Source organism: Leuciscus leuciscus, assembly GCF_965113295.1.
Source record: "Leuciscus leuciscus genome assembly, chromosome: 17".
NCBI lineage: Eukaryota > Metazoa > Chordata > Actinopteri > Cypriniformes > Leuciscidae > Leuciscus > Leuciscus leuciscus.
The window spans coordinates 7,300,582-7,327,996 of NC_138741.1; the positions used below are offsets into that span (position 1 = coordinate 7,300,582).

The following is a 27,415-nucleotide window of genomic DNA, read 5'->3' on the forward strand; positions in this document are numbered from 1 at the left end:
GCTCCCTCTTCATCAGGTCCAATCAGCGCAGGGGGGTGTGAGATCTGACTGTCAATCACAGGTCGTGCACACGCCACAGATCCCCCCTCACTCGCGCACGTTAATATCACATGCACACGCCACGCCTGAAGTTCGCCTGGAGATTGCATGAAGCGTGATGGCGGAGAGAAAATCTACTAACAAGCTTCCAATTCCTCGGTTATTGCTATCTATGGATAGATTAGCCAGGGCAGCCTACCTCCGAGTCCATGTTGTCGATAGATGCTGAAGAGACGGACGCGTTCACAGAAAATCAGGTACACACGCACAGTGACGCACTGACGAGCACGACCTCGATGGGAGGGTGCTCGCTGGTAGTGGGGAGGGGCATGAGAGTTGTAAACATTCAAAATTTTGGCTAATCGACCCAATCTGCCAGACTTGCCGACGGCAGCTTTAAACTATGTTATTCCCTTAACTAAGACGAGTGAAAAAGTAAGTAATAGTAATATGAGTAATATGAAAAACCGGTGAAGTATCCCTTTAAGCAATTTATGTGCCACTATTATGTGTTATTATTATTATTGTTATTATTATTTTGGGCGAAACTTCATCTTTTACTGAATAATGGCAGCCGGAGAATTGTTTGGAAGTTGTTTGCGTCGTCATTATGTTTCAGATTCTGTGTGATGCTGATAGTGGTGCAGCAATTACAAACTTGACCTTTAAACCTTGCTTGCTTCAGTGTAAAAAGGCCATCACAGCAAAAGGGCCGCAGAGTTCAACATCAGCTGTATTCAGATGCAGTAGTTCATTAAGCTATTTACGGCGGCAGAGGTACTTGATTATTCATTGCTGTTAATTTGTGTGTGTGAGTACACTGATTTAAATCTGTTAAAATTCATTTTTGTTGTCAAGAGGAGGCAGCTGTACTCAAAACCACTACAAGGTTTTGTTTAACATAATTGCACAAGACTGATTCACATGACCAGATTTTTTTTTTTTTTCTCAGACTACATATACTACGTGTTCTGCAGGAAAATTGCATGATTTGCATCTTATGTCTTTCTAGTTTTGCATACCGGTAATCATAATTCCACATCATGTGTAACAATTAATGCCAGTTTTAATTTCAGTTATACACATTTTTCACAAGTTGCTTGTTGGTTACACTTGATCCTTAATTTTTCTGAATGGTTTTGCTTAAAAAGTGCAAGTCTTCAAATTAGGATAGCACTTTATTTTACAGCCATGTTCCCCATGTACATCCTATGTACTAATAGTAATTGTAACAACTGGATAATAACTAGAACTAAACCTAACCTTAACCCATGTAGTTACCTAGTTAGTACTTTCTTAGGTAAGTACACATAAGTGCACGTACTGTAAAACAAAGGGCCAAATTGGCTAGCTGCCTGCAGGATTAAAAAAAAATGTATATCAATATTAAATATCATTGGAAGACCGTTGGTGAGTTTCACAGACAAGGTTAAGTCTAGTCCCAGACTAAAATGGATGTTTGAGCTGTTTTAGCTTGCTGATATATCTTACAATATGTCAGTGCCATTGTTTTGTCTCAAGATTTACACCAGTAATATTTTTCTCTACTTAAATGTCCTAATTAGACAAAGGCCTAATCCTGGCTTAATCTAAACCTTGTCTGTGAAACCAGGCGCTTATGTTGTAGGGGGCACAATAAAGGAGGATCATGGTCTGGTGACTTCAATTTCTGGGTTTCTGGTGATTGGGATTGGGATTGTAGACTGTAGATTGAACAGTCATCTCACACCACGAAAGTTCCCAGTTAAAGACGGAGGGAGGACCTTCTGCGTGGAGTTTGCAGGTTCTCCCCATGTTGCCATGGGTTTTTTCTCCACTTTCCCCCAGAATCCGAAAGACATGCAGGAAGATGAATTGGAGGCCGTAAATTGCCAGTAGGTGTGTGTGAATGTGTGTTAGACAGTACTGCGATGGACTGGCCATTTGTGTGTGGGTGTGTCCCTGTCTGCAGCCAGAGAAGCTGGGATAAGCATCACCGCAACCCTACTTAACACAAATAATGTGAAGTCGATGGATGGATGGTGCTTGGGAATGACCTTGCAGCTTTTGTGTTAGCAGCCCAGGTTGTTAACCATTATGCTCTCACTACTGTTAAAATAACTATTCCAGAATAAATTCTTACAACTTAAGGTCTATGTACAGCATTTGTGGCATGCAGATAAATACCTTTTAAAAAATTGTACCCCATACTTAAGTCAGTAAAAATGAACAAAAATACAATGCAATACAAATTGACAAAATAAACTCTAGCAGATGTGTTAAAATGAGATGTGACTAAGATTAATTGCTTACCAGCCATGGGCCAGATTTCCTAAACAGGGCGAATTAGCATGAGAGCACAATTCCATAAAAGTGCCAATGGGAGTTGAAAGTTCTGAGCGTGATCTACTGGTGACATGCAAATGAAAGAACACAAATGCCCCCGGATCATAATGAGCAACACAATCTACCAAGAGCAGCGCAAATTAGTGTCTGGTTTAAAACATGCTTTTTTTGGCCGGTAAATAATGGCGCAAATACCAGTAAATTGACGAGTGCAAAGCTTAATAAATCACCTCTCATGATTTATTTAAATACTCTCCTCCCATCAATTTTGTCTGAAAGGGAAACTCCTACAAATGCATATGCAATAATAACCCTGTTCATGTCTATTCATTGCTAATTTTTCACTGCATGTCTTTAGTAAATCCTGACAGTAGTATTTAAACACCAAAGGAGGGTTTGCGCTTGTTAGTTTAGATTGTTAGTAAATCTGGCTCCATGTCTTTACCATGTCATATATCCAGTTCTTTTAACATATCATGACTAGCAGAAAAAGTTAATTAGGTTCATTCCACTTGGTATCTACAGGAAAATATCCAACGCTATCTCACGACCAATTCGTACGAATTCGTACGAATGATAGAAAGTTGGCTAATTCGTACTAATTCGTACGACCTCACTCGTACGAATTTGTACGATTTGTCTAAACCCACGTGATGGGTAGGTTTAGGGGCGGGGTCAGGGGTAGGTCATTCGTATGAATTCATACGAATTGGCCAATTCGTAGAATTTTTACGTTTTCCCGTGAGATCGGGCTGAAATATCTGGCAAAACATGGAAGAATCATAGTGTATCTGTAAAGCAATGTTGACCACAGGAATTAAAAGAAAGTATGGCCTGCTTGCTTGCTAGAAGTTGTACTACTGTAATGACATTTCCCAATCATTTATGAACTTGAGGACGAGTTAATGTTGCCTGTGTAATTGACAACATACCACAGTACAAAGTCATGTACACTTCACCTCGTGCTTGCAACCTCTTAGACTAACTGTGCTTTTCAGAGTCTGCCTGGAAGAAAGGCCTCTTGTTAAGTTCCCATTCTTCCCTGTGTAACCGGTCCTACTGACCCACTCCGAGCGGGATTCAACCGTGGTCTCTGGCTTGGGAGTCGGGCGCTCTAACGAGGAGGCCAAAGACCGCAGCCGCTAGCATTAGCTGCTAGCATCAGTCGCTAGAGCACCTCTTGAGATCAGGGGAGTAAGGTTTACACAGTTTTTCAGATTCATGATGTTTCTCCTCAAGTCCCTTCAAGTCAAGGTAACTTCATGTTTGTGTTGCAAAACCTTTGCTACAGTTTCTATCAATTGTGGATCTAGATTTCTTATGCACTTTGGAGAATACGGGTCCTTATGGTGACTTTCCTTCCCCAGACCTTCACATTTTTGGTCTTCTACCTCTGGCCGGATTGCATTTGCCATTAGCGGTCTCCCACGTTTGGGCCTGTCAGCTGTGGACTTGGCTGCAGCAGTTCCCTTACGTCCAGAATCCGTCCCTCAAACTCATCCCAGAAGACATTTTGTTGCATTGGCCTGGATATAAGCCGGACCCTCTGACTTCTCTCCATCTCCTCTCCTTCCACTGATACATAAGACAAGACTTCAATGAGCTCAAGTACACAATCAAAGTGAAAAGGACAATTTGGGCAATTTAATAATTGGAAAAGTGTTGAAACTGAGGGACTCACCATAAGAGGTGTACTCTCTCTTCGATTTCCTCCGTCTTTCCCTAAAGCACCTCTGCTGAGCTTGCCGCTTCTTGGTTGCTTGGCGACTGAGCATCGTCTGTGCCAGCAGGACACCTTTCATGTGTCCCTGCTAAGGTAAAAAATGCTTAAGTGATCCACCTAAGAATAGCCTCAATGTGTTAATGTAATTCTGAGTGGTATTTTTAAGTAGTTACTAAACTATTGTCATAACACTTAAAGACTCAACAGAGAGTGTCCCACCTTTGGATTAGAGATTGGGATACGGCTAATGAGTGGAGCTTGATGTCCAGCTCCACCTCTCTGGATGTAATGGATGAAGCTTGAAGGTTGAGCCCGGTCCTAACCATAACCCTATTCATATCTAGTTTAAAACCACCTATTACATCCAGAGAGGGGGAGCTGGACATCCTTTGCCTCAGTACTTGCTTGTATGATGCAAGTGTGCAATTATTAAAATTGATTGGAATGGTTGGCTGAAGGCGTCCAAGTAAGATCTCTCTCAGTGTTGATGACACTGGGATTTCCAGAGTGTGGAGAAGGGATCTACTCCCATTCCCTGTACCCTGATGATGGATCCCAGAGATGAAGGTACCGCAGCTGCACCCCAGCATTCTTTCCACTCCAACAACACCGTAATCAGATCTAGTGGGACCACAGGTCAAGGCTCAATGCTCACCAGCTGTCAGTCTTCTCTCTCTTTATCTACATCTTTTAGTCTTGAAACACCATCACAAACTCTCGGTTCCTGAGTTGTCAAAAAAACCCTCTTTAACAATATATCTGACTGCATGTCTATTTGCATACTTTTCCTATATGCAAAAGAAGGATCAGTGCTTGAATTACACTAATGCATCCAGGAGCTGGGGCTTTAAAGCGGCGCTATGCAGTTTTGGCAATTTCTTTGCTTTTTGCTCGTGGGTTTCTCTATAGAGCTCCCCCTACAGCTTCGGAATAGATATTTGACAACACTGTGGTAAAAACTAGTTGGCGACTCTTCCCCCCCCCCCCCCCTCCCATCTTCTCTCTCTGGTCATGTGGATTTGTTTTCAAAGAAGCCGGCGAACGCACGGAGCCATGTCTACTGAGGTATGTATGATACACAGAAGGCTAGCACATAAATGTATGTGTGCAGTGCCGTAAAGCAATTCGTTGCATCGCGAGACCTGATATCACGCGATACTTCCTGACGCTGAGGCCCAGGGCCCAAAGTTGCAAGGGTGGTCACCATTCAACCCCCCAAAAAAACATATAACCATTCCAATGACTCCGAAGCTGTTCAGTTAAGGTAAATTAAGCTAAAAAAGCTGCATAGCTCCCCTTTAATATTTGGAAGACCCACTGCATGGGGATCCTGATCAGGAAGTTTATTTTGCGATATTGACCGACTGACGGTACATTATCCTTTACATTACATCCTACACAACCCATCAACGAATCTTGATGGTGCAAATTTAACTGTTACTTTTAGAAGATTCAAGAAAATGTGTTTGGTTTCACAAATGTTTAATTTTTAAATGTCCACCAGAGATGGTTTTATTATTTGGGAGATACGAGGGTCCGTGGCTCTACCATTGGAGAAAGTTTAGCGGCCAACTTGGATTATGTGTGCCTTGATAACCAATCACAATACACCCTTTACGTCAGGTTCATAGTTGTGCGACAGTCAATCAGTTTGCGGATACCATATAAATGAATGAGAGAAGTGCCGTAAACTGAATCATATCTGATGTGCAATTGTCCGTGACTTCTCTTATAAAAATACATATTTTTTCAGTGTAACTCTAAAAATAGATAAATCCAAAAATAATGTTTAAGAGCAACATTATTTTATTTTAGCAACATTAAACGCCTCCTCTATTGATATCGTTTTTTAAAAACGGCCTATGGTCTCCTTCCCTGCGTACCACAGTGTTAACAAGGCGTTATGCTTTTTTTTGCTAACCTTGGAGGCTTGTCTTAAAGTGGCATTGCATGGCTGCATCTGAAATTGCATACTTCCCTACTATATAGTTGGCAAAAAACAATATGTGACAAAAGAAGTGTGTCCAAATTTACAGTACTTTAAAAGAGTAGGCAAAAAGTACCCGGATGACCTACTACTTCCTGCGAGATCCTGAAGTGTGCATAAGATGGACACTCTACTATCCCATGAGGCCACAGGAGAGGATTTATGAATGGCAGTGAAGTGACTCAACTGATGCTGGTAGGTCACATGATAATGACAACATGGCGAATGTAGTACGTCCGGATTACATTCATACTGCACACGTATACTATACAGAACGTACTCTTTTTAGTGGTCGTGAAGTAATTACTTTTTCAAAATAAGTACCTACTCAAGAGAGTAGGCTATGCGATTTCAGAAGTAGCCTGTATGTCCACCCAGAAAAGAGTTGTATACCTGTAGTGTGTTGCTTGTGCCACAGTGCCCTCCCAGGCTGGGAGTGGAATAGCAATGGACAGGCCCATCTCTCCATTCCGTGTCCTGGCAAGAACAAAACGCATGATGCTCATTAAAAGACAAGACAGAAGCTACCCTTAGATTTGCCCTCTTTAGAAACAACTTTTAAGTTATTCATTCTTTCAAACTATTCAGAGAAGATGGAAGAACATAGTGAAAGACCTCAGACTCTTCCGTTTTGCATGCCATGCGTGCATGTTTGGCAGGATTCACATCAGCCCCTGTGGCAAGGGCCATTGTTTGCCACCCCTGTGAGTTGAATGATGTTCATAATTAGGATCAAAATTGTATTGAATAAATTGAAGGACTGTATGAATGACTTCAAAGTAATTATACAGTAAAGTAACTATACAACATGTTCAGACCTTTGCTGGTTGTGGTGGATGAGACTTAATAATGCTTTTATCACAGACACTTTGAGATCCTGTGGGTGACATCACAACTAACAACACAAGTATGAATGAAATAATAAAAAACAAGGTCTATGTCAGGCCCATCAAAATGGCTTACCCAAGTTGGGTCTTGCCCTAACGTAAAAGTAGTACACTAGTTTGTTATTCAAAATTTAGCCTTATAGCCTATGCCAACTAGGATAAGATCAATCATTTTAATATGGGAATTTTATTTTGACTTAGCAATGTCATAAATAGATTTGATAGTCGCCATTTTGCCGAAATTTAAAGGTCAAAAGAGTAAAGATGAACTATTGTGTAGTGCAACACATTGCATGATTCATAGAATAATATTGTTCATAATTAGTGCTAAGCATAAAGTCTAATTATCACACCACTGACCTGGTTCTAAACGAACAATATGAGGCACTTCGTGTCTTCCTGTCAAAGGAGGAAGATGGTTGGTCTTCCTCTGTCCCACAATCCCTTTCTCTTGCCTCTCTGTGCCTTTGACAGCAGTTATCATCCATGGTGAGGTTGGAAGCAGGGAAGGCTCATCCTCCATTGGTTGACCAAGAGATGGTGCAACTTGGCAAATCTTTGGCCTGGAGTTGCTGTTTCCCATGGTCCATTTATACTCCCAGCCAAGGTAAGTTATGTATCAAAATATGATTTTCAAGGAACCACATTAGTCTAAATTTCCTAAGCTGCTTTCAAAGGTGTAATCCAGGCCTAACTTCTCATTCCATCTGAATGTTGTATCCAGGTTGAATCCGGAAGGTTAAGTTTTGACCTAAACTAAACAAAGAGTATTCCCCATCAGTGCTTCTTAAGCGTACAAACTGAAACTCTGGCTAAGTTGTGTTGTGAAATGGCAGGTGCGTGCCCCCCTCTCGCGCTTTATATTTCTCGGTTTTGGCGTAATGAGGTAAGTTTCCATGGTGACTGTCCCCACAGGTTACTTTATAACTGTGTGTTAATGCTTGGACGGCGCTGAGAGGGCCTGTCTTACTGATTGCTCAGGCATGCGACCGCTCAGGGAACCAGGCTTAATGATTGACAGAATTAGTGACAGTTTTCTGTTTGTCGGATTACAGAAGGTATAACTTGACTTTAGAGACCTTGCTGGCTTGCAATTATTACACAGCAATTCTGTATAAGTTATGCCCATTCATAGTCAGTTTTGGGTTTTCTTTCAATAAATAATAACTTATTATAATGCCTGCTACGACCTCAGATATCCACATCTTTATGACTATGACGAGTAAGATGGTGAAAAGAAAAATCTAGGTTAAAATACATTTTCAGAAAAAGCTTTGTATCTATTTGTTGGTTTTTATATGTACCATTTTTACACCAAAAGTTTTGATTTTATTTTGAAAAAAAATTATGTAGCCTAAATGTCAAATAATGTCAAATGTCATCTTAAATATATGTGAATGAACACATACATTTCCCAAACATACACTATATGACCAAATGTATTTATAAAAATGTATTTTTCAATGTAAATTGTTTGTTTAATGAATTTTATAATTTTTTGAAGAAATGAGATTTGATCAAAAGTGATAGCAAAGTGTTGCAAAACATCTATACCCCCCCCCCCCCCCCCCAAAAAAAAAAACTTTTTCAAATAGATTTTGTTCTTTTGAACGTTCTATTCATCAAAGAATCCTGAAAAAAAAGGATCCGCATATTCAAATCAGCATATTCAAATTATATAAAATAGAAAATATTTTTATTTTTATAAGAATATATAATTATTTTAAATGTGAATAATATTTGTCTTTTTGATCCAATGAATTCAGTCTTGGTGAGCATAAGAGGCTTCTTTAAAAAAACATTTCAAATATCTTACCGACCCCAAACTTTGGAATGGAAGTATAGGTCATAAAGAGTACAGTAAATCTTCCCGTTGAACTGGGTCAGCATATGGAGTGTTATCGGCACCTCCCAGGGTGAGCGAACTGGGCCCCATAATGTGGATTTAAAGACTTCCTCTGTTCTTTATATTCCTCCCCTCCTGTTACCCCTCTCTTCCTTTCTCTGCCTCATTTGATTTAATGGGCTTCTCCAACGCTCTGAAGATGTTCCGCCTGCCCACTCAGCTCACATCTCGTTACGTTTCCAAGAAAGCAAGGTCGTTATATGTATTCGCACAGATCAGCTGTCACAGGACTGTGAAGGTGTAGCAGTGAAAAATGAGGTAATGATGAGTATTCCTCAGTCAATCAGCATGTTTGTTTTCCTGTATGTATCATGGTCAGAGATGTGGCACAGTGAGCACTGGACGTTTTCAATCTCACGTTCACACAAACCTATAGAGCGTTTATGCTCACAGGGTGCACATCTGCTGTCACTTAAAGATACCTCAAATCTCCTGTCTTTCTTAGTTTTCTTGTACTAGGCAAAAGCCCTAAAAATCTACTGATACCACTCTGCTAAACTGATGTTTTGATTTACTGCACTCAGATTCGGAAACGGGATTTACAATATTTACGAATTAAACAGTAATGGTATACAAAACTACTGACCATTGTCATGGGAAAAAAAGTATTATCTTGCTTGCAAATGAAGCTCAGAAGATGGAGTTCCAGATGTCAAATAAGACTTTATTGGACAAAGCAAATGTCAGTCACCGCATCTCAATTTGTCTCTTGCCAGGGAGATATTCTTATAAATGTTTCTTATCTGCTGTTTGGCAATGACCATGCAACTTATTTTGTTTGTAAGATTCAACCCAACTGTTTCCCACAGTTAAATCTGACTCCTCTCGTCTTTCTCTCTACTTGTTGAATCCTGCCAGTTGACAATCAACCCTTTCCCACAGAGGCAAGATGCCTCCTAGAGACATATGTATTTCACACCTCTTCACATTTGTTCTTTGGTCTTTCTGCTGTTTGGTGGAAATCCCCTGACTTTACAATCACTGCTCAGCGCGCCACAAGACATTCTCACACGCATCTGACCTTTGTAATAATCATCTCTCACAGCTTCATAATAACTGCTGCTACAATTGTTTATTTGATATTGATAAAAAAAAAAAGAATCTGACACCATTCATTATAAGTCTAAAAACTGTGCACTACTGTTCAAAATTTGGGGTCGATAAAATGTTTTTAAAACAAGTCTCACATGATCCTCACATGGTCTTCAGTGTCACATGATCCTTCAGAAATTATTCTAATGCTGATTTGCTGCTCAAGAAATATTTCTTATTATTATCAACGTTAAACACAGTTGTGCTGCTCAATGTTTTGTGGAAACCATTTATTAGAATGCTTTGATGAACAGAAAAGAACAGCATTTAATAAAAACAGATCAATTTAATGCATCCTTGCTGAATAAAAGTATTAATTTATTTTAACATTTATTTTACCTTTGAACTGTGTATTTTTATTAAGACATTTTTTTTTTGTCATTTTTTATAGCTATTCATTGCAAAATATTCAAATATATGGGGAGATCATTATGTAAATTACGATGCTTTCCGATTTCTGTGTCCATTCTAACAGCGACTTCTCTGATTGGTGGATCTCTTCAGGATTATGGGTAGTGTGGTTCTTCCTGGAATTTATTTGACTATTAAACACAGTGTTTTGGCAGTGTCTTCTGCCAAAATATGTAAGATTACAAATCTCTTGAAAAGTCTATCCTCCGGTTTCACAGACAAGGCTTAAGCCATTCTTAGACTAAAATGCATGTTTGAGCTGTTTTAACTGAACGCAAACTTGCACTGACAGATCTAAACATATAAGTGTCATTGTTTTGTCACAAGATGCACATCAGTAATGTTTTTCTAAGACACATTTACAAAAGCTACTTAAATACCCTAATTGAACTAAGGCCTAATCCTGGCTTAATCTAAACCCTGTCTGTGAAACCAGGCCTATATGTATTTTATGTTAGAATATTAAATCAATTTCATTTTGTAGAATTTGACTGTCACACTATATGCCCATGTGTCCAAAATAATACCATGACAGGCAGTTTTCAAAGCAGATCTTTATTTTTGCGTTTTATTATAAAAGGAAAAGAAAGGCTTATTCATTAAAGCATAATATTTTTCTCATACGTATATTACACTACTACATACAATGCAAATAATCTTCATATTTCATATACATATATATCTGATCTCTGAATGCATTCATGTGTACAGTGAGCCGAACTGGCCCTGACAGAGTCTATATTCATAGAATACATTCCATGGGGAGGGCTAGCGGAGGGGTGCAGGGGTGCAGGGACGGCGTGCAGCGGGAAACCAAGTCTGAAAGTCCATTTCTATGGAATGGATGCGTATCTTCCCATAGAAACGCAGGGAAGAGAATGCTATATCCCTTCGGTGAAATAAAAAAAATACTGTCAGTAAATATCCCTGTTTTAGCGGGACAATATTCTCAAGACACTCACACTTTCTGTTGTGGTTATTTTTTAAAGAAAATGCCTTCCTTCGTCTTCACTTTCTCTTTTGTCTTCTTTCCAAAACCTGGAAGGGTCAGTTCACCCAAAAATGAAAATGTACTCACCCTCAAGCCATCCTAAATATATATGACTTTATTATTCTTTATTCCAAACACCATCGGTGTTATATATAAAAAATATCCTGGCTTTTCCAAGCTTTATAATAGGAGTGAATGGTACTGTAGATTTTGAAGCCCAAAAAAGCGAATCCATCCATCATAGAAGTAATCCATACGGCAGGAGGTTAATAAAGACCTTCTGAAGCAAAGCGATGCGTTTTTGTGAGAAAAATATCCATATTTATAACTTTATAAACTATACTCACTGGCTTCCGGTAATGGCCGTACGCGAGTCGAGATCCGGCGGAAGAGTGACCTCTGACCCGACGCATGACATAGGATGTAGGAGTATCGTAAGTTTAGACGAACAAACAGGGCTGGGCAACAAACTCAAGCTCCTTTGACATTTCTCTTTAAAAATTACATTTTTAGACTTCTAATTCATGACAGGTGTTTTGCTTTGCTCAATCCTCTGCACTTCAGCGTTCGTCAAAACGTCATGCGTCGGGTCAGAGGTCACTCTTCTGCATGAAACCGACCCGCGTACAGCTGTTACTGGAAGCCAGTGATTATAGTTTATTAAGTTTTAAATATGGATATTTTTTCTTTGCTTCAGAAGGTCTTTATTAACCCCCTGGAGCCGTATGGATTACTTTTATGATGGATGGATTTGCTTTTTTGGGCTTCAAAATCTACAGTACCATTCACTCCCATTATAAAGCTGGGAAGAGCCAGGATATTATTGAATATTTTTTAATCTCTTCCATTCCAGACAGGGGATCCCCGAGCTCAGTGATTCAGGTAGTCTGTTTTAATATATTTTATATAAATTGTTATTATCAACTCAACTTATTGTTATTTTTATTTGTTATGCATGCTATTTTAAATTCCTATGCATCTGTTGGAAGTTATTTTGATTCTTTTAATTACTTCTATTAGTTTCTTCAGACCTTAGTTTCAGTCATGTCAAAGCAATAACTAAATCAGCATACTTTCATCTGAAAAATATTGTAAGAATTAGATGCTTTGTTTCCAGACAAGACTTAGAGAAACTTGTGCATGCTTTCATCACCAGCAGGGTGGATTATTGTAATGGACTCCTCACTGGTCTTCCCAAAAAGACCATAAGACAGTTGCAGCTCATACAGAACGCTGCCGCCAGGATTCTGAGCAGAACCAGAAAATATGAACATATCACACCAGTCCTCAGGTCTTTACACTGGCTCCCAGTTAGATTTAGGATTTATTTTAAAGTATTATTACTGGTATATAAATCATTCAATGGCCTAGGACCTCAATACATTGCAGATATGCTCACTGAATATAAACCCAACAGATCACTCAGATCATTAGGATCATATCAGCTAGAAATACCAAGGGTTCACTCTAAACATGACGAGTCCGCTTTTAGCTACTATGCTGGAACCAGCTTCCAGAAGAGATCAGATGTGCTCCTACAGTGGTCACATTCAAATCCAGACTCAAAACACTTCTGTTTAGCTGTGCATTTACTGAATGAGCACAGTGCGCCGTTCGTCCGACTGTTTGTACTGTACTGTATTTTATTTTATTTTTCTAAACTGTTTTAATTATTCTTATTTCTTTTTATTATTTTAATTTCTTCTATGTAAAGCACTTTGAATTCCCATTGTGTATGAAATGAGCTATATAAATAAACTTGCCTTGCCTTGCCTTCTATAAAGCACTTTGAATTACAATTCTGTACGAAATGTGCTATATAAATAAACTAATAGTATATCTCCGATTGTGTTTGGCTGAAAGAAGAAAGTCATATACTCCTTGATTATGGAACAGTTTACCCCTCCATGTTAGATCTTTTGCCACCCTTGATGCATTTAAAACTAATTTAAAGACTCATCTCTTCTCTCTTGCATTTGATTGTAATAAAAAATAAATAAAATTGTTTTATACTTTGTTTTATAATCTTAGATTATATGTGCTGGGCTGTATGTAAAGCACTTTGGCCAACATGTGTTGTTTTTAAATGTGCTATATAAATAAATGTGATTGATTGATTGATTGATTGATTGACTCCTAGGATGGCTTGAGGGTGAGTAAATCATGGGTTACTTTTCAGTTTTGGGTGAACTAACCCTTTAAACACAATCAAACCGTTCTCTCTTTTCTCTCTAAGGCTGTCACGTGTTGGATCAATGCTGATGTCTGGCTACTCATTCACAGGTCAAAGGTCATGCCATGGGGATGGATACGGCCCCGTTGGCTCTGCTCCGGCTGCGCGTGTGGACGCTGGATTCGGTGAGCTCCTCGCCGTGCTCCTCCGTCTTCTTGTCGGCCAGGGTGGTGAGGAAGCGCAGGGTGACGGTGTCCCACTCCTCGGGGAGCAGCAGCAGAAGGAAGCCCAGGCAGATGATGCAGGTGGCAGCCAGACGCACCACGCTGAAGATCACCTCATGCTTCAGCACGTCGATGGCTGAACACAGAGGAAGAAAAACAGCCAGTTTAAAAGTCATCTGCAAAAATCTACTCTTTGAATTCCAGCCAGTTTCATATGGTTTTGATCAACTTTTTAATAGCATTTAAATGTAATCTTAAAGGACAAGTTCGGTATTTTACACTTAAAGCCCTGCGTACAGAACGGTTAAGATTAAAATTTGGACACATGCTCCTGTCCCGAGAATTTGAGGTTTATTTCGCTTTTGTGGACCTATTTTGCCAAACGCGTCACACCCGTGATTCTTCCGTTGAGAGCTTGAATAATAGACACTCCAGCCCAGTTGGTGGCGATAATGCACCTTTGCCAATTGCAAGCAAACCACGGGCATTTCATTGAATACACAGAAGAAGCAGAAGAAGAAGCGGCGGAGTAATACCGTAAAGGTGCTGCGGTCTCACAGCACGTCCTATTAAGTCAATGGAGTTGGACAAAAACTACGATAAAACCTGTTGGAATGCATCTTTTTCAGCGATTTTTGATGGAACATATCAGTGAACACCCCCTGACCACTCGGTGAGTTTCACGTCTTTGTAAACGAAAGTTTAATGTGTTTTTAGGACGGAATCTTCCAGTGCACATAGACAACCATTGTGGGGGTGGTGGGGGGAAGCGAAATAAACCTAAAATTCTCGGGACAGCAGCATGTGTCCAAATTTTAATCTTAACCGTTCTATTTCATCAGATACGATCTGTAAACAGGGCTTTAAGTGTAAAATACCGAACTTGTCCTTTAAATCTAATTTAAAATTATGAATAGTTTCGATTTTAGATTGGGTACACCAAAAGCATGAACAAATAATAAATGATTTGTAAAGATGTATAAACAGTAGAAATCTGCATGCACACCACAAACAAAGAATACAATACAACACAAACAAACAGACAAGTAATAACATGTTTTCTTTACAATTTGAATACATGTGAATGTACACCTTTAAAAAACAATTTTATCTATATTTGTCAATTAACTTTATTTTTTGTTAAATATTGTGTCTTTTGAGGTTTCATAGTGTATATGACATATGAGCTGACTTTTCTTTGTCATAACAAGGTAAAACATTTTTTTGTTTTACATTTATAGAAACTTTTTGACCTCAACATAGTTCTCTCTATGATAGAATTTCCTGTTTTATGCTTTTTTACCCCCTGGATGTTTATGCATATTGGTTGCACTACATTTGATTAGGTGGACTACATTTTTTCAAATAAAATTTCTGGAAATCCTACTGGCTTTTTACAGTACAGTGTTTTGTTAGCAACTCATATTAATTATTTAACTACACAAGAGTGAGTTTCTACAATTAAAATGTGAACTTGTGCCCACACTGTCTAAACAGTGTGTGAAACTTAATGACTCTAGCAAAGTCCTCTCTGCCACGCAACCAATTAACTCCAGTGAAATAAAATGCATTACCGTTAATAAAGACATTTTCAGCATTAGTTGCTGATATTTTAGGGCGATTTCTCTTTAGATGAATGGTAATTGCCATCCAGTGCCAGTTTTCTGACTCCAAAATGCATATGAACTTTTACAATTTGTGCCAATGAAGGCAAAAATCAAATCAAATTTATAGCCTCGGCTATGCAAATGTGAAATGGTTTATAACAATAAAATGTATCTATACATTCACATAATTTTTTTTTAGCACACAGTCAAACATAAGGAATGTAGCATACATAACAAATGAATCATACTATTTGTGAGTGAATCATTCTGAACAAAAGCCACACACGAATTAGCACACTGACCTCGAAAGACAAGCATCATCTTAAAGCATTTACTGTCGCCATGGCAACCGCACCACCCCTTTGTCATCCCTTTGGTGCAGGTGTTTGCTTTGAGTCAAGACACTCAGTTATAATAGAGTTTCATATTTTGTTTTAGGGGAGGGTGAGAGATTTGCTCTGCTGTATTTCAAGGGCGATTCTCACAAAAAACAGTACTGTGCAAAAGTCTTCGGCACGTTAGTATTTTCACCCCCCAAAAAAAGGGTTTTAAGACAGATGTAGTGTGTCAGTAGGAAATATCAGTTTACATTTCATCATACAAAGTGATCGAGTCTCTTCAGAAAATGTTGGACTAAACTGCTCAATTCTTATGGATTAGTTTTACGATCTCTTTGTGAACTTTTTGAAGCGTCAAAGTGGTAGTTGCGTAGCTGTCAATGGATCTTCATTTGTGTTCGATGAACGAAAGTCTTACTGAGAGTAACAACATGAGACTGAAATAAATTATGACCGAATTTCATATATATGTACTGTATATGTGTGTGGTGTGCAGCATAGACTCACGAACCTGCATTGCCTGGAACACTGAGTAACGTCCCGATGGATATGAGAATAGGATATGTGAGTACCACTCCTACATTAACCAGGATGTTAAATACTACAACAGAGAGAGAGTGAGAGAGAAATAAGAAACAGGAACTTTATGTAATCGATTGTTTGGTCATATAGAATTTTTTGTCATTCAGTCCTCTCCAAGTGTCTAAATACACAGAGAACATCACGTGATTTGAACGAGTGACAAAAGTTAATGGATATCATATTATCCTTAAAACACCCTAGAGCCACAGAGCTCCGGTTCAGCTCAGATATACAGTAAATATAAGTGGATCTGTTACTATCAAGCTTTACACATCTGATGCAGCACATATTGGATATCAAAGAAATGCTACTTTGAGGTGTAAACTGATGATTCTACCCTGATTTATCTTGCTTACTATGCACTTAAAGCACTCTTGGAAGGGTATGTAAGGGTTGTATTTAATCTACTACAACACTAACTCACATCTGAACATGCAGTGATCAAGTGGTAAACCATCAGCAGGATTTAACGCCAGTAAATGTATACAAACTTGTATACAAAACTAAAAGTTGGCATGAAATGAAAGTTGCGATAGCCTTTTCTGCCTCCCTATGTATATCCCTACATATATCCGAGATAAACAGCTTCTCGAACAAGAAAAAGTGCAGGAAGGGTCTTGATTTTGTCCATCAGGAATTGATTGGATGGTTTTGGTTTGCTATTGGTGGATCTCATGTGATTGACAGGTTGTCCCGCCATCATGTTGTCAAAATGATCCCATTTACACAGATCTGCGAAAATGACTAAAAACTCCATCTTATGCTGCCAGGCCAGTAGATGGCGATGTCACTTTGTAAAGAAACACTGTGCTTCTATAGACTAAACACGTAATATGCATGTGCATGATGTCACCGTTTTCACAAATTTGCTTTTTTGTAGTTTACACGGAGACGATAATGGTATCGTTTTCAAAGACTTGCACTTTGAAACCCGTTTAAACGGCCAAAATGCATAAAACGTTTTCCGTAAACTCGCATGTTATGTTTGGCAACAGTTCTTCTAACCCTAATTGATGGAGTGTGTAGCTTTTTATTTCTTAAACAACCATCTAGTAAGACACATCATGGCCATATTCCAGGATGACAATGTAAAGATTGGCTCAATCTTGTCAAATCAGCCTCAAATTGTGAAAGAATGGTTGTGAGGAGCATGAAGAGTCTTTGGGATGTTCTGGAGGAAACTTCACAGAGTGCTGGACTCTTGCACTGTCAATACAAGATCTTGACCAAAAATGATGCACCTCTTGATGGAAATAAATGTTGTGATGTTATTTCCATCATGAAGTGCTTTGATTTTAGGTCAAGATCTTGTATTGACAAACAGCAACTTTTTTTTGGCCGGGCAGTGTATAAAAACCACACATATTTAATTTGATTATTGTAGATTACATATGTATTGTACAATGGACTATGTATAATTGCAGGTTAAATGTTGCTAAGATAAGATTGGTCAGTTATTTCCATAATTCCATGTTACCTAGCCAAAGGCTGGCCACGCCACAGAGGTAACCCCAGGGCAAAGACGAGAGGGAACCCCAGTGCTCCACTTTGGTGAAGTACAGGATAAGGGGAACACAGGAGATGAAGATAAGATTGAAAAAGCCCATCGTGGAGAAGAAATGAGCAGCCTCTCCCAAATTGGCACTGCCGAGGAACATCTTAAACAGCACCTGGTGATACAAAGAGGTTTTGCACAGTAAAATCTATCAATACTAAAGGAGTCTTAATGCTCGTCAAGGGTCTTCTGGGAATCAGTATTTTCAGCTGAGCAGGAAAACTATCTGGACTGACCTTGTAGAGAGCAGAAGTGGAGGCGGAGCCGACTGCCAAGGCCACACCCATAAAGGAATCCCCATGGAAACCATCAGCATACGCCATCATCACGATGCCTGTGATAGCCATAATGGCAGCCACAATCTAAAAGGAAAGATTACAAAGATATTATTAATCAATAAAGCGTTCAAAAAACAATTGAGGTTTATACTAAAATAAACATCAGTGCACTCCAGGGTACCATTTTGATTTGCACTTGCCAGTTTCATATTTGAGTTGGATAGCTAAAAATATAAAAATGTTTTCTGGGAGTAATTAGCCTGAAATCCAGATCTAAAACATCAAGTCCAATGAAAGACAAGAATTCAGACATACTGTAAGCATAACAATAGCTTCTGGCAAAGCAAAGCTTTTTTATACTTGAACGAGAATAGATTCTCATTGACTCACCATTTGTATCTGTTATCTGTTAAAAATCACTTGTCCCTTCTCTATAATTGTCAAGCTCCAAATCATGAATCATTTAATTTATCAACAGGTAGTGCTTCTAATGCAACTAATTTCAGCTCACTCACTGGAATAATGGCGATTCATTCATAAATCCAAATTATTGTGAGTATTTGTAAAGGATCATGTAAAATCAGCCAGTCACTGTCACAAAATAAACCCTGACAGGGTGATCAGTCAGGACCCCAATGCAAAGCACATGTGACCCAAAAGGGTTTATTTTGTGATAAAGCCGATCCTGCTAATTAAATGGCTACTCACCAAATAAAGTACAAATCAGTTTCGGCTGATCTCATGTGAATCTTGAGTACCTATATTGCCTATATACGCATGTTAATCTTGAGTAGTATTGCATCCTTCTTATCTCTGAAGAGTCTTTAGTTTTATCAGATTTATAAAAGACAGATACGCTGTATCAAGTCTTTCCGAAAACAGCAGTGCCGACGGCTTCCGTAACCCAAACTTGCATGTTGATGGGCGTTGCTCTTGCTCTGGTTAATGTGTGTGTGCACACACTCTTCAAGGAGAAGTGCCCATTCAAGCACATCTGCCCTTTATGGCGTCATACAGGGTCATACTCGAAAAAAAAACTTTCTGAATCCTGAAGGAGCACAGAAATACCTCATCATACATCCAACTTGTTTTTTGAACCTTTGGCCATGTTTAGCATGGGAAGCCAACTCTTTAACAGTGAAAATAAGTCAGAATAAAAAAATAGCCCATTTTACCCTATTTATTTATTGAAATAAGAATGAAAACCAAATGACGATATTCAGGCAAATTGAAGGATTAAAGGCAAGAATTTAGAGGTTATCCCATTCAGTTCCAGTAATACAAATAAAAATGTCTATGTAAACATTATAGCGCCCTCTATGGCCAATTCTCCAAAATTTTGGTATAGAAGTTATTGAGGATTCCCTCTACTTGTATACAAAATTTCATAATGATTCGCCATTCCCATTTAAAATAGTCTGCTGAATTTTGATTGGCTTTTTGGAAGACATTTTTTTACTGATTTTGTATGAATTTTGAAGCATTTTAACCAAACATATTTCTTGCCAAATGTCAACTTCCTTGATTGCTGAGGTAAAAATTGTGTTGATGCTTAGACCGCTAATTAGTAAATAGACATGAAATTCTGCAACTGACCTGCAACTAGCTGAGTAATAGTCAGGTTTATTCCACCTACCCGCACACCCATGAAACGATCTTTGAGGACAATCCACGACAAGAGGAAGACGAAGGCCTTGTGGCAGCAGTAGAGCGCCGAGACGTCAGTGGCGGTTAGTTTTCTCAGTGCTAACAGGTACAGGTAGTTAGTCAGCGTCCACAAGATGGAGAAAGGCGCCGTTCTCTTCAGCAACACCTTCAGAGACATTCCATCCTCTCCAAACAACCGACTACATTCCCTACATCAGGAAATGAGAGGAAAATGTTTAGCTTACTTTGATAATGCTGCACATGCCAACTTTAAATATGCAGAAGTACAAATGAACCGAACTCCAGGGCCCGTATTCATGAAGAATCTTAATGCAAAGAGTAGCTCCTAGTGACAAAATTCTAAGAAAATTCTTAGAAATGTGGGCGTTGACTCTTAAAATTAAAGAAAAAATCCTAGTAAAGAAAAAAGTAATTCAGAAAGCATCTTAACCCTTAAAAGAGGTCTTAAGGTCAAAATTGTTAGGAGCACGGACGAGGACTTTTAAGAGGCTTGAGAGTTTCTTTAGCAGAGGAGAAAATGGCAGAAAGACGAAGAGGGAGAAGAAATGTGTTGCAGACAATGAATAACAGTGAGTTAATAAGACTCTATAGATTAGATAGTGCAGGGATCATGTTTGTGACAGATCTTATTAGAGACACGCTAACATCTCCGACACAGCGCAGAAATGCCATAGCGCCAGAAATGAAAGTAATCACGACATTACGATATTTGACAACTGGAAAAATTCCATGTTTGATACATTAAAACCAACATTCAAACCACCACTTAAATAGACATGCCAGCAATCAGTGTAATTGGAAAGAGTGGAACCATTTTTATCATTCTAAGCCAATCAAATACCTTATAGGAAATTAACAGCATGGTAAATAAAAAAAAAGGATTTATATACACATATATAATGTGCGTGTGTGTGTGTGTGAGAACGGTCAAATAGGAAAAATGACGCATGTACAGTAATTTCAAAGTGAAGGCTTAGAATAGACCCTATACTTAAAATCACTTTTTTTTTTTTTTTTTTGGACAACAAACCAATCACAGTCTTCAAAAGATTGTGTCATACATGGCAACGGGGTCAACCCCGCCTCCTTACTAAGATGAAAGCTTTTGTCTTTTCCTTACACAGAGTTGCTCTCAGATCGGTCCCGAATCGCTTTTAAGCTAAGACTCCTACGTAAAAGTTTTTAAGCTAAATTAAGAGTTTTCTTAGAGGATTCTTAGAATCTTTATGAATACGGGCCCAGGTCTATGGCATAAAGACTAATACATTATTAGCAAAAAAAAAAAGGGTTCAAATACAAACATTACATTCTAAACCTAAAAACAAATGATTGCTTACTAATTTGCAGAAATTAAAACAACTAAATTAAAAATGATTTGCAGAAATTAAAACGACTAAATCAAAAATGATAACAAGACTTGCTTATTGTCAGAATATGCTAAATGGAAATACTCGCTGGACATTCTAACATTAACAGACAAGGATATAACCATAAAATGCAAGTTATGTGCCGAGGAAAACACGTCACATGCATCTGTCAAAGCACGACAGGACAAGATGCGTTATGCTTTTATTTGAAGCACTTATAAATAACGCATTCTCATGTTTCAGATAACTTGGATCATGTACCATGAACGTAGCAGCAAACTCTGTGTCCTCCCCTTATTTTCCATATGCGTTTTGTCCATAAAAATGGGTTATTCAGTAGGCTCTTCACTACTGTAAAGCGATGGACTGGCTGATGGTTTCCAGGGAACAGCGTGCAGATATGGCTAATCAATAATCAAATTCGTTGTTGATTATTTTCATTGACGATAATAATCAATTTTATCGATTAGTTGTTGCAGCCATACATTTTTGTATGAATCAAATCATACAATTCATACAAAATCACCCACTTGTAAAATATTTACGTTTTGGCGCTAGTCACTTTTTATATGGAATTACAATCAAAAGGAGACTGAGATTTTCTAACTTCAAAAAGGATCCAAAAAGATCATAAAAGTATCAATAAAATGCTCCATATAACTTGTTGTGGTCACACTTTAGTTTAGGGTCTAATTCTCACTATTAACTACAACTTTTGCCTAATTAAACTCCTAATTACTGCTTATTAATAGTTAGTAAGGAAGTTGTTGAGTTTAGGAATTGGGTAGGATTAGGGATGTAGGATATGGTCATGCAGAATAAAGCATTAATATGTGCTTTATAAGTCCTAATAAACAGCCAATATCCTATAATATGCATGCTAATAAACAACTAGTTAATAGCCAGAATTGGACCCTAATCTAAAGTGTTACACTTGTTGCTGTATTCCAAATCTTTTAAAGAATAAACAGAAATTGTATTAATTATTCACTGAAAATCTTGACACAAATATAAGAGAAGTAGAGATTTGTCTAAATTGTTTCTTGAGCAGACTTTTTTCAATGAACTGGACTGAATTGTTTCTACTAAGCCTTGCTTTAGGGCAGGGATGGGCAACTCTGGTCCTGGAGTGTCATTGTCCTGCAGAGTTTAGCTCCATCCCCAATCATACATTCCTAAAAGTTTAACCAAAATCTTCAGGAGAACTAGAAAATTACAATCAGATGTGTTAGGCTAGGCCTATAGAGCTAAACTGCAGGACAGTGCAGAGTTCCCCATACCTGCCCTAGGGGAACTGTCTCTCTAATAGGTGTACAGTTAAGTTGCCTGTCAGCTTCTAGTGTACGTCCTACCCAAACGTGCTTTCATTCATTGAGACTTCACCTGAATTTCTGAATGGGCGTCTGCTTTTCTCTGGTAGTGGCCACGTGCCCAGAGTAGTAGAGCGGGAAGAAGAGAATGTTCCAGTTGGTGCTGAACCATGTGATGAAAAAGGGACAAGAGAAGGACTTGAACGTGAGCTGAACCACTTGTGTGGTGCCGACCCAGGACGAGGAGATGCACAGCACCACCAGTAAGCCCCCCAGCACCTTGAGCACTGTGTTGGCGCAGGTCTGATATGCGGTGGCTTCTCCACTGGTTTCACTGCCTGGAGTCTCTGCATGTGATTCTGAGCCCTCCTCTCCTGCAACACAGAGATCAGTATTGCACCATTACAGCACACATTATACGTCCTTGCCTCATTATATCCCTGGTAATAAATCTGGATTATGAAATCCCTTGTGTTTTACATTTGCTCTGCAGCTCCAACTGTGCTTAACATAGTCCATTCACTGAGCATTCCCACCAATGTTTTGTGAAGGGTATTTAAATGTTAAGATAAAACGTTCTTATAACATCTATATATTATATGCGTTCTCATACCGCTGAGAGAAAACATTCTTAGAACAACATTCCTTATGATATTAATATTTGCTGAATGTTAACGTTAACGTTCTTAGATTATTACAAATAAACATTCAAAGATTGTTTATATTCTGAGAACGAAAAGTTAGGAGAACGTTGTACTAACATTGTCATAACCTTTTAAATAATATTCTAATTACAACCAGAACAATGGATATTTTAACATTTTATAAACATTACAATTCACCGTTCCTATAATGTTTTTAGAACATAAATTTGTCAGCTGGTTTCAGCTTTTAAATGTTTTAAGTGTTATAGTTTTTATAAACGTGACTTTTCCCAGAAATGTAACATTTAAGTAATTAAATGGGTTGCACTTTATTTTACAGTACCTTTACTTACAGTGTACTTACCTGAAAAAGTACTGGGTAATATAAGATAACAATATGGCTTAAGGTAAGGTTTAGGGGTAGGTTCAGGGTTAGTACTTAGTTATTACCCAGTTATTTTAATAGCTATAATAAGTACATAGTATGTACATGGGAAACAGGACTGTAAAATAAAGCGCTACCATTAAATGTTTTGTGGGTGTGTCTCAAGTATGTACTTGGTTGGTGATAAGAAAGTATAGACTGGAGCGTGATGTAAATCAGGGTTCGAGAACATAAGTTCATAAAATTGTGCCTACATTCAACAGACCCCCTTGTTTGCATTCACATATGAATGTTAGCAATAGCATGCTAGCTAAATTCATTACCTTAAAATACATTATTATGAAAAGTTTAGTTGTAATTTTGTTATGTGGGATCTGAACCCTGGTCCTTTTGCACAATGTGAGCTGTGCTTCATTCATCGCTACACTATTAACAATAGACGCTGGACCATTCTTTCCACAAAATGTTGCTAATATGAACGCACCTTTACACACATAAAAAGAAGTAGGCTACTAATGTGAGTCCTCATGCAGTCTACATCATACTACAGTTGTTTACAATCACTAACAAACATTTCTCAATACTTATAGTAGGTAATTTTCACACATTTCTCCTAGTCCTAACCAACTTTCAGCTTGGCACAGCAGTACATTTCTAATTCAAAATGCACTAAAACTACCAAAACATAATACATGTCTCAAATCAAGTCATTCTTCCATAACACTGGCAAAGGTTGTCAGCCAACAAACACACTTTGTCACTCATAAAAAAAAAATTTGAGCTAAAAACACTAATAATAGGTAGCATTATACATTTTCTTTTGTAAAATTTCTTTACGAAACAAGAATGACACTCTCTGCTGCTTATAATTCACTGCAGTAGATTTCACATTATCCATTATTCCTAAGTTTTCCCCTTTTGTATAAACGGTAATGAAATTGAAAGACTAACACCTGTGCGGGTGTTCAGCTAAATCTAATCGTTTTGACAGTGTTTCATTTTTTATATGTAGAATATATTTGTATATGGAATCCCTGCAAAAATGTAGCAAATTTCTGGATTATTTTGTATTCTGTTAGATTTTGAACTTAAGTTTAACAGTTTCGTAAATGTGTGCAAATTGGCCTGAAGGTACACAGTTTTGGTGATGTTTGTGTTTGAGGGAGAAAATAATTCATTTAATTTCAATTTGACAGATGTCATTGAATGCATTTTGTGCCAAAGCAATGATAAATTATCCACAGTTTTGCTGACATTCACTGCTGTTGTCATCACTGTGTGAAGAGTTTTGAAAAAGTGACCTAACAAATGAAAAATGGTTGTTAAAAAAAACGTTTCTTTAGGTGTAAAACTTTACTTAAAACTGTAAATGCACACTTTTAGAGTCTGAAAATCTCCCATTAAGGCTTATAGAATCTTCAGTATTCAAAATCATCTCTCTAATACTGAATTGTAATTGGACTTTTCTTCATCTCTCCCTTGATCGACTATATGTTCGAGTCTACTTTGTCTCTCACTATGCTTTGCCAAAAACCTGAAAACTATTCCTTTGTTACTCTGCGAACACTGGTATTCACGGCAGGAAATGCAAATATACTTAAAGTTTGTTGTACTTTCTTTCTTCTTTCTGGTCTTACCTGCATTATAGCGACAGCGTTCTGTTCCTGTCTTTTACTTGGCCAAATTTTGGAACACAGGACAGGCTATTTTTAGACGGGGTTAGGGAATGCTAATTATGTGCTTTGTTGACGTGATTTATTCATGAGAAATTCACCAACACTTCCTCGTGCAGCTGCCCCTGATGTTTCTCTGTGGTTCGTACGGATGTATTGATCAGACGCTGTCAGTGTCAGTTACCTGCAGGTGAAGCACTAATGCTGGACAGCGTTTAAAATCTGCCTACGTCGCACAGTCAAGCTCTGTCAAAAATAGCTTCACAGGGTCATGAAGCACAGAGACCATTCACTTATAGTGGGATATACATAGAAACTCGACACCACAGGGCGCCCACAAAAACATCGGCCAATCAGAAAACATCCCGTCTGTCATCAGTCATGACCTCCTTCATAGAAGCTGTGCTGACAACATTACACCTCATGCTGAAGGATTTTTGTCAGTAAACAGACAAATAGATACTATTTTGCAAACATTAATGTTGCTTTTGAATGTTCTTTGAACCATGACTTCTGTGTACCGTTACACCCCTAATAGATAGATAGATGGATGGATGGCTGGATGGATAGAGAAAGAGAGAGTAGTGGTGAATGGGAGGTGATGGGATATTGAATAGAGGGGAAGAGCGCTAGTATCACACAGCCAAGATCTGCTGTAGACTCAGAGTGATCAATTTACACCAGACCAGGAATAAAAGATGACATGCGCTGGCCCATGGTCACTAGCTTGCAGTGTGCTGGGTCAGCAAGAATGCCTACACACACACACACACACACACACACACACACACACACACACAAAGCCACTTTGTTGTTGTGATCGTGCGACCAAGCCATGGATCTCACCCTGATTGAAATACAGGGGAAAAGCATTTATTACTGATCTTTCGTAAGTATTAGATTAATGTGTTTATGTCATTGACATAACATGTTCAAAAAGAAATAAAAAATGGCGTTCATAGATGAGTTGAGTACTGCAACATAAGTCCACCAAATCACGGTCATGTGGCGCAACATGCAGAGGCATGCAAAAAAAAGATCAAAACAGGAAATGCCATCATGACCCTCATGATTGTGTGCTCTATGGCCCTGTCCCAAATGGCACACTTCATCTGCACTTACAATGGCTGTCCATTAAGTCCATTAGACCGTAGCGTAGGGTGTCCCATTTACCATTTTAGGTTTCAGAAGGGTGCTCGCAACAGTCTCTTAAAATATGAGATAATTCGACCTTTTATGACAAGGTAAGTTAGTTCAGCCTATCAATATATCATGTGATGTGACTCCCTAAAATGTAATGACATTCTTTGAATAAAATTCCATAAAAAAAAAATATTGAAAAGAGATCTTTTTTCATATAAAAGTTTTATAATAATACATATAAAGACTACATAAAGAATAATATACATAAAGATTTCAAATTTAAAGTAAAAATTTGTGTTCTAACACTAAAAAGGCTGGACATATTCAAACTGATGGTATAAAGTACTTCCATGTGGTCGTTCTGTTGGCTTTTGAAAATCGAAGTATTCTGATCGACAGCATTAGGGAAAAGCACTAGCTCAAGTCCTTGGATACTTCCATGAACGTAAACAAGACACTGACCCCATTTTGCATTATTGATTGTCATATGCCTCAACCTTCCAGACATAAAGGGATGCAAATTCAACCGTGTTTAAAAAGCCTATATGAAATCCTGCAACACGCCAACATTCTGTTCGGGGAGAAGCCACACAACTGCATTAATATATTAGAAAGATGTACTTCAGATAAGAGCACCCTCTGTCCTGTCTGATGATGAGCGATTCCAGATGTTTGCTGACATAGTTGCATCTAAACAACAACTCAACTAAAAAGATGTCATTTTTTAAAGAGAAAAAAAACCCATACCTGACAACTTTTCTAGGCATATTTTGGGCTGAAAAAAGGGCTCCCACAGTGTGCACCCACACTGACAGACTTTTTATATACCCTGCGGATAGCTTGACTGGATGGCTTAACAACCTGCAGAAACCAACAATACCAGGGAACCGCAGGTCCAAGATGCGGAGGCACAGAAATGTCACATCAATGGTAAATCCCTGGTTTACCGCCCCTACATATTTACACAGCACTGCACAAAATGCTATTGTTATTTTACAGCTATTTTAAAGATTCAAAAGCATAATTTTACAACAAGGCATTTGGTGGAGGGATCGCTAATATACTGACTTATGATGAGCAGTTTAGCTGTTGACATATCTCAAGCAG

At 38.3% G+C, this 27,415-nt stretch overlaps 2 protein-coding genes across 7 annotated transcripts in view; both read right to left on the minus strand.

Annotated features, from left to right (window-relative positions):
• Positions 1 to 958: 958 nt before the first annotated feature.
• On the minus strand, positions 959 to 8,097 carry LOC309479681 (uncharacterized protein). 3 transcript variants are annotated; one of them, XM_082143882.1, is made up of 7 exons: positions 7,322 to 8,097; positions 6,893 to 6,969; positions 6,690 to 6,776; positions 6,468 to 6,551; positions 4,046 to 4,172; positions 3,136 to 3,939; positions 959 to 2,907 (listed from the first exon to the last, which is right to left on the minus strand). In XM_082143882.1, exons 1-6 carry the CDS (start codon positions 7,542 to 7,544, stop codon positions 3,779 to 3,781), a joined length of 759 nt encoding a protein of 252 aa, XP_082000008.1. In that variant the 5' UTR covers positions 7,545 to 8,097; the 3' UTR covers positions 959 to 2,907; positions 3,136 to 3,778. The 3 variants fall into 3 exon arrangements, with proteins under 3 accessions (XP_082000008.1, XP_082000007.1, XP_082000009.1); XM_082143881.1 differs by having other exon boundaries at positions 4,046 to 4,175; positions 7,322 to 8,081; XM_082143883.1 differs by having other exon boundaries at positions 4,046 to 4,175; positions 6,893 to 6,951; positions 7,322 to 8,076.
• A 2,812-nt stretch (positions 8,098 to 10,909) lies between these two features.
• Positions 10,910 to 27,415, minus strand: part of slc35f4 (solute carrier family 35 member F4) — a 37,089-nt gene continuing 20,583 nt past the window's right edge. For 3 of the 4 annotated variants that reach the window (XM_082143818.1, XM_082143819.1, XM_082143820.1), the window contains exons 2-7: positions 22,537 to 22,837; positions 19,755 to 19,974; positions 18,077 to 18,202; positions 17,763 to 17,955; positions 16,215 to 16,304; positions 10,910 to 13,894 (exon numbers count right to left, since the gene is read on the minus strand). In XM_082143818.1, the coding sequence (XP_081999944.1) occupies positions 13,653 to 13,894; positions 16,215 to 16,304; positions 17,763 to 17,955; positions 18,077 to 18,202; positions 19,755 to 19,974; positions 22,537 to 22,837 (1,172 nt within the window). In that variant the 3' untranslated portion in view covers positions 10,910 to 13,652. Of the gene's footprint in view, positions 13,895 to 16,214; positions 16,305 to 17,762; positions 17,956 to 18,076; positions 18,203 to 18,826; positions 19,037 to 19,754; positions 19,975 to 22,536; positions 22,838 to 27,415 lie in introns of those variants that run through there. The other variant, XM_082143821.1, reaches the window with a different exon arrangement.

Excerpts from the sequence above, each read along its gene's own strand:
- LOC309479681 (XM_082143881.1), bottom strand. The coding sequence starts at position 7,544 with ATGGGAAACAGCAACTCCAGGCCAAAGATTTGCCAAGTTGCACCATCT. Across the intron at positions 4,176-6,467 it reads GCACAAGCAACACACTACAG|CAGGGACACATGAAAGGTGT; the intron begins GTATACAACTCT and ends TTTTTACCTTAG. Across the intron at positions 3,940-4,045 it reads GAGAGAGTACACCTCTTATG|TGGAAGGAGAGGAGATGGAG; the intron begins GTGAGTCCCTCA and ends CTTATGTATCAG.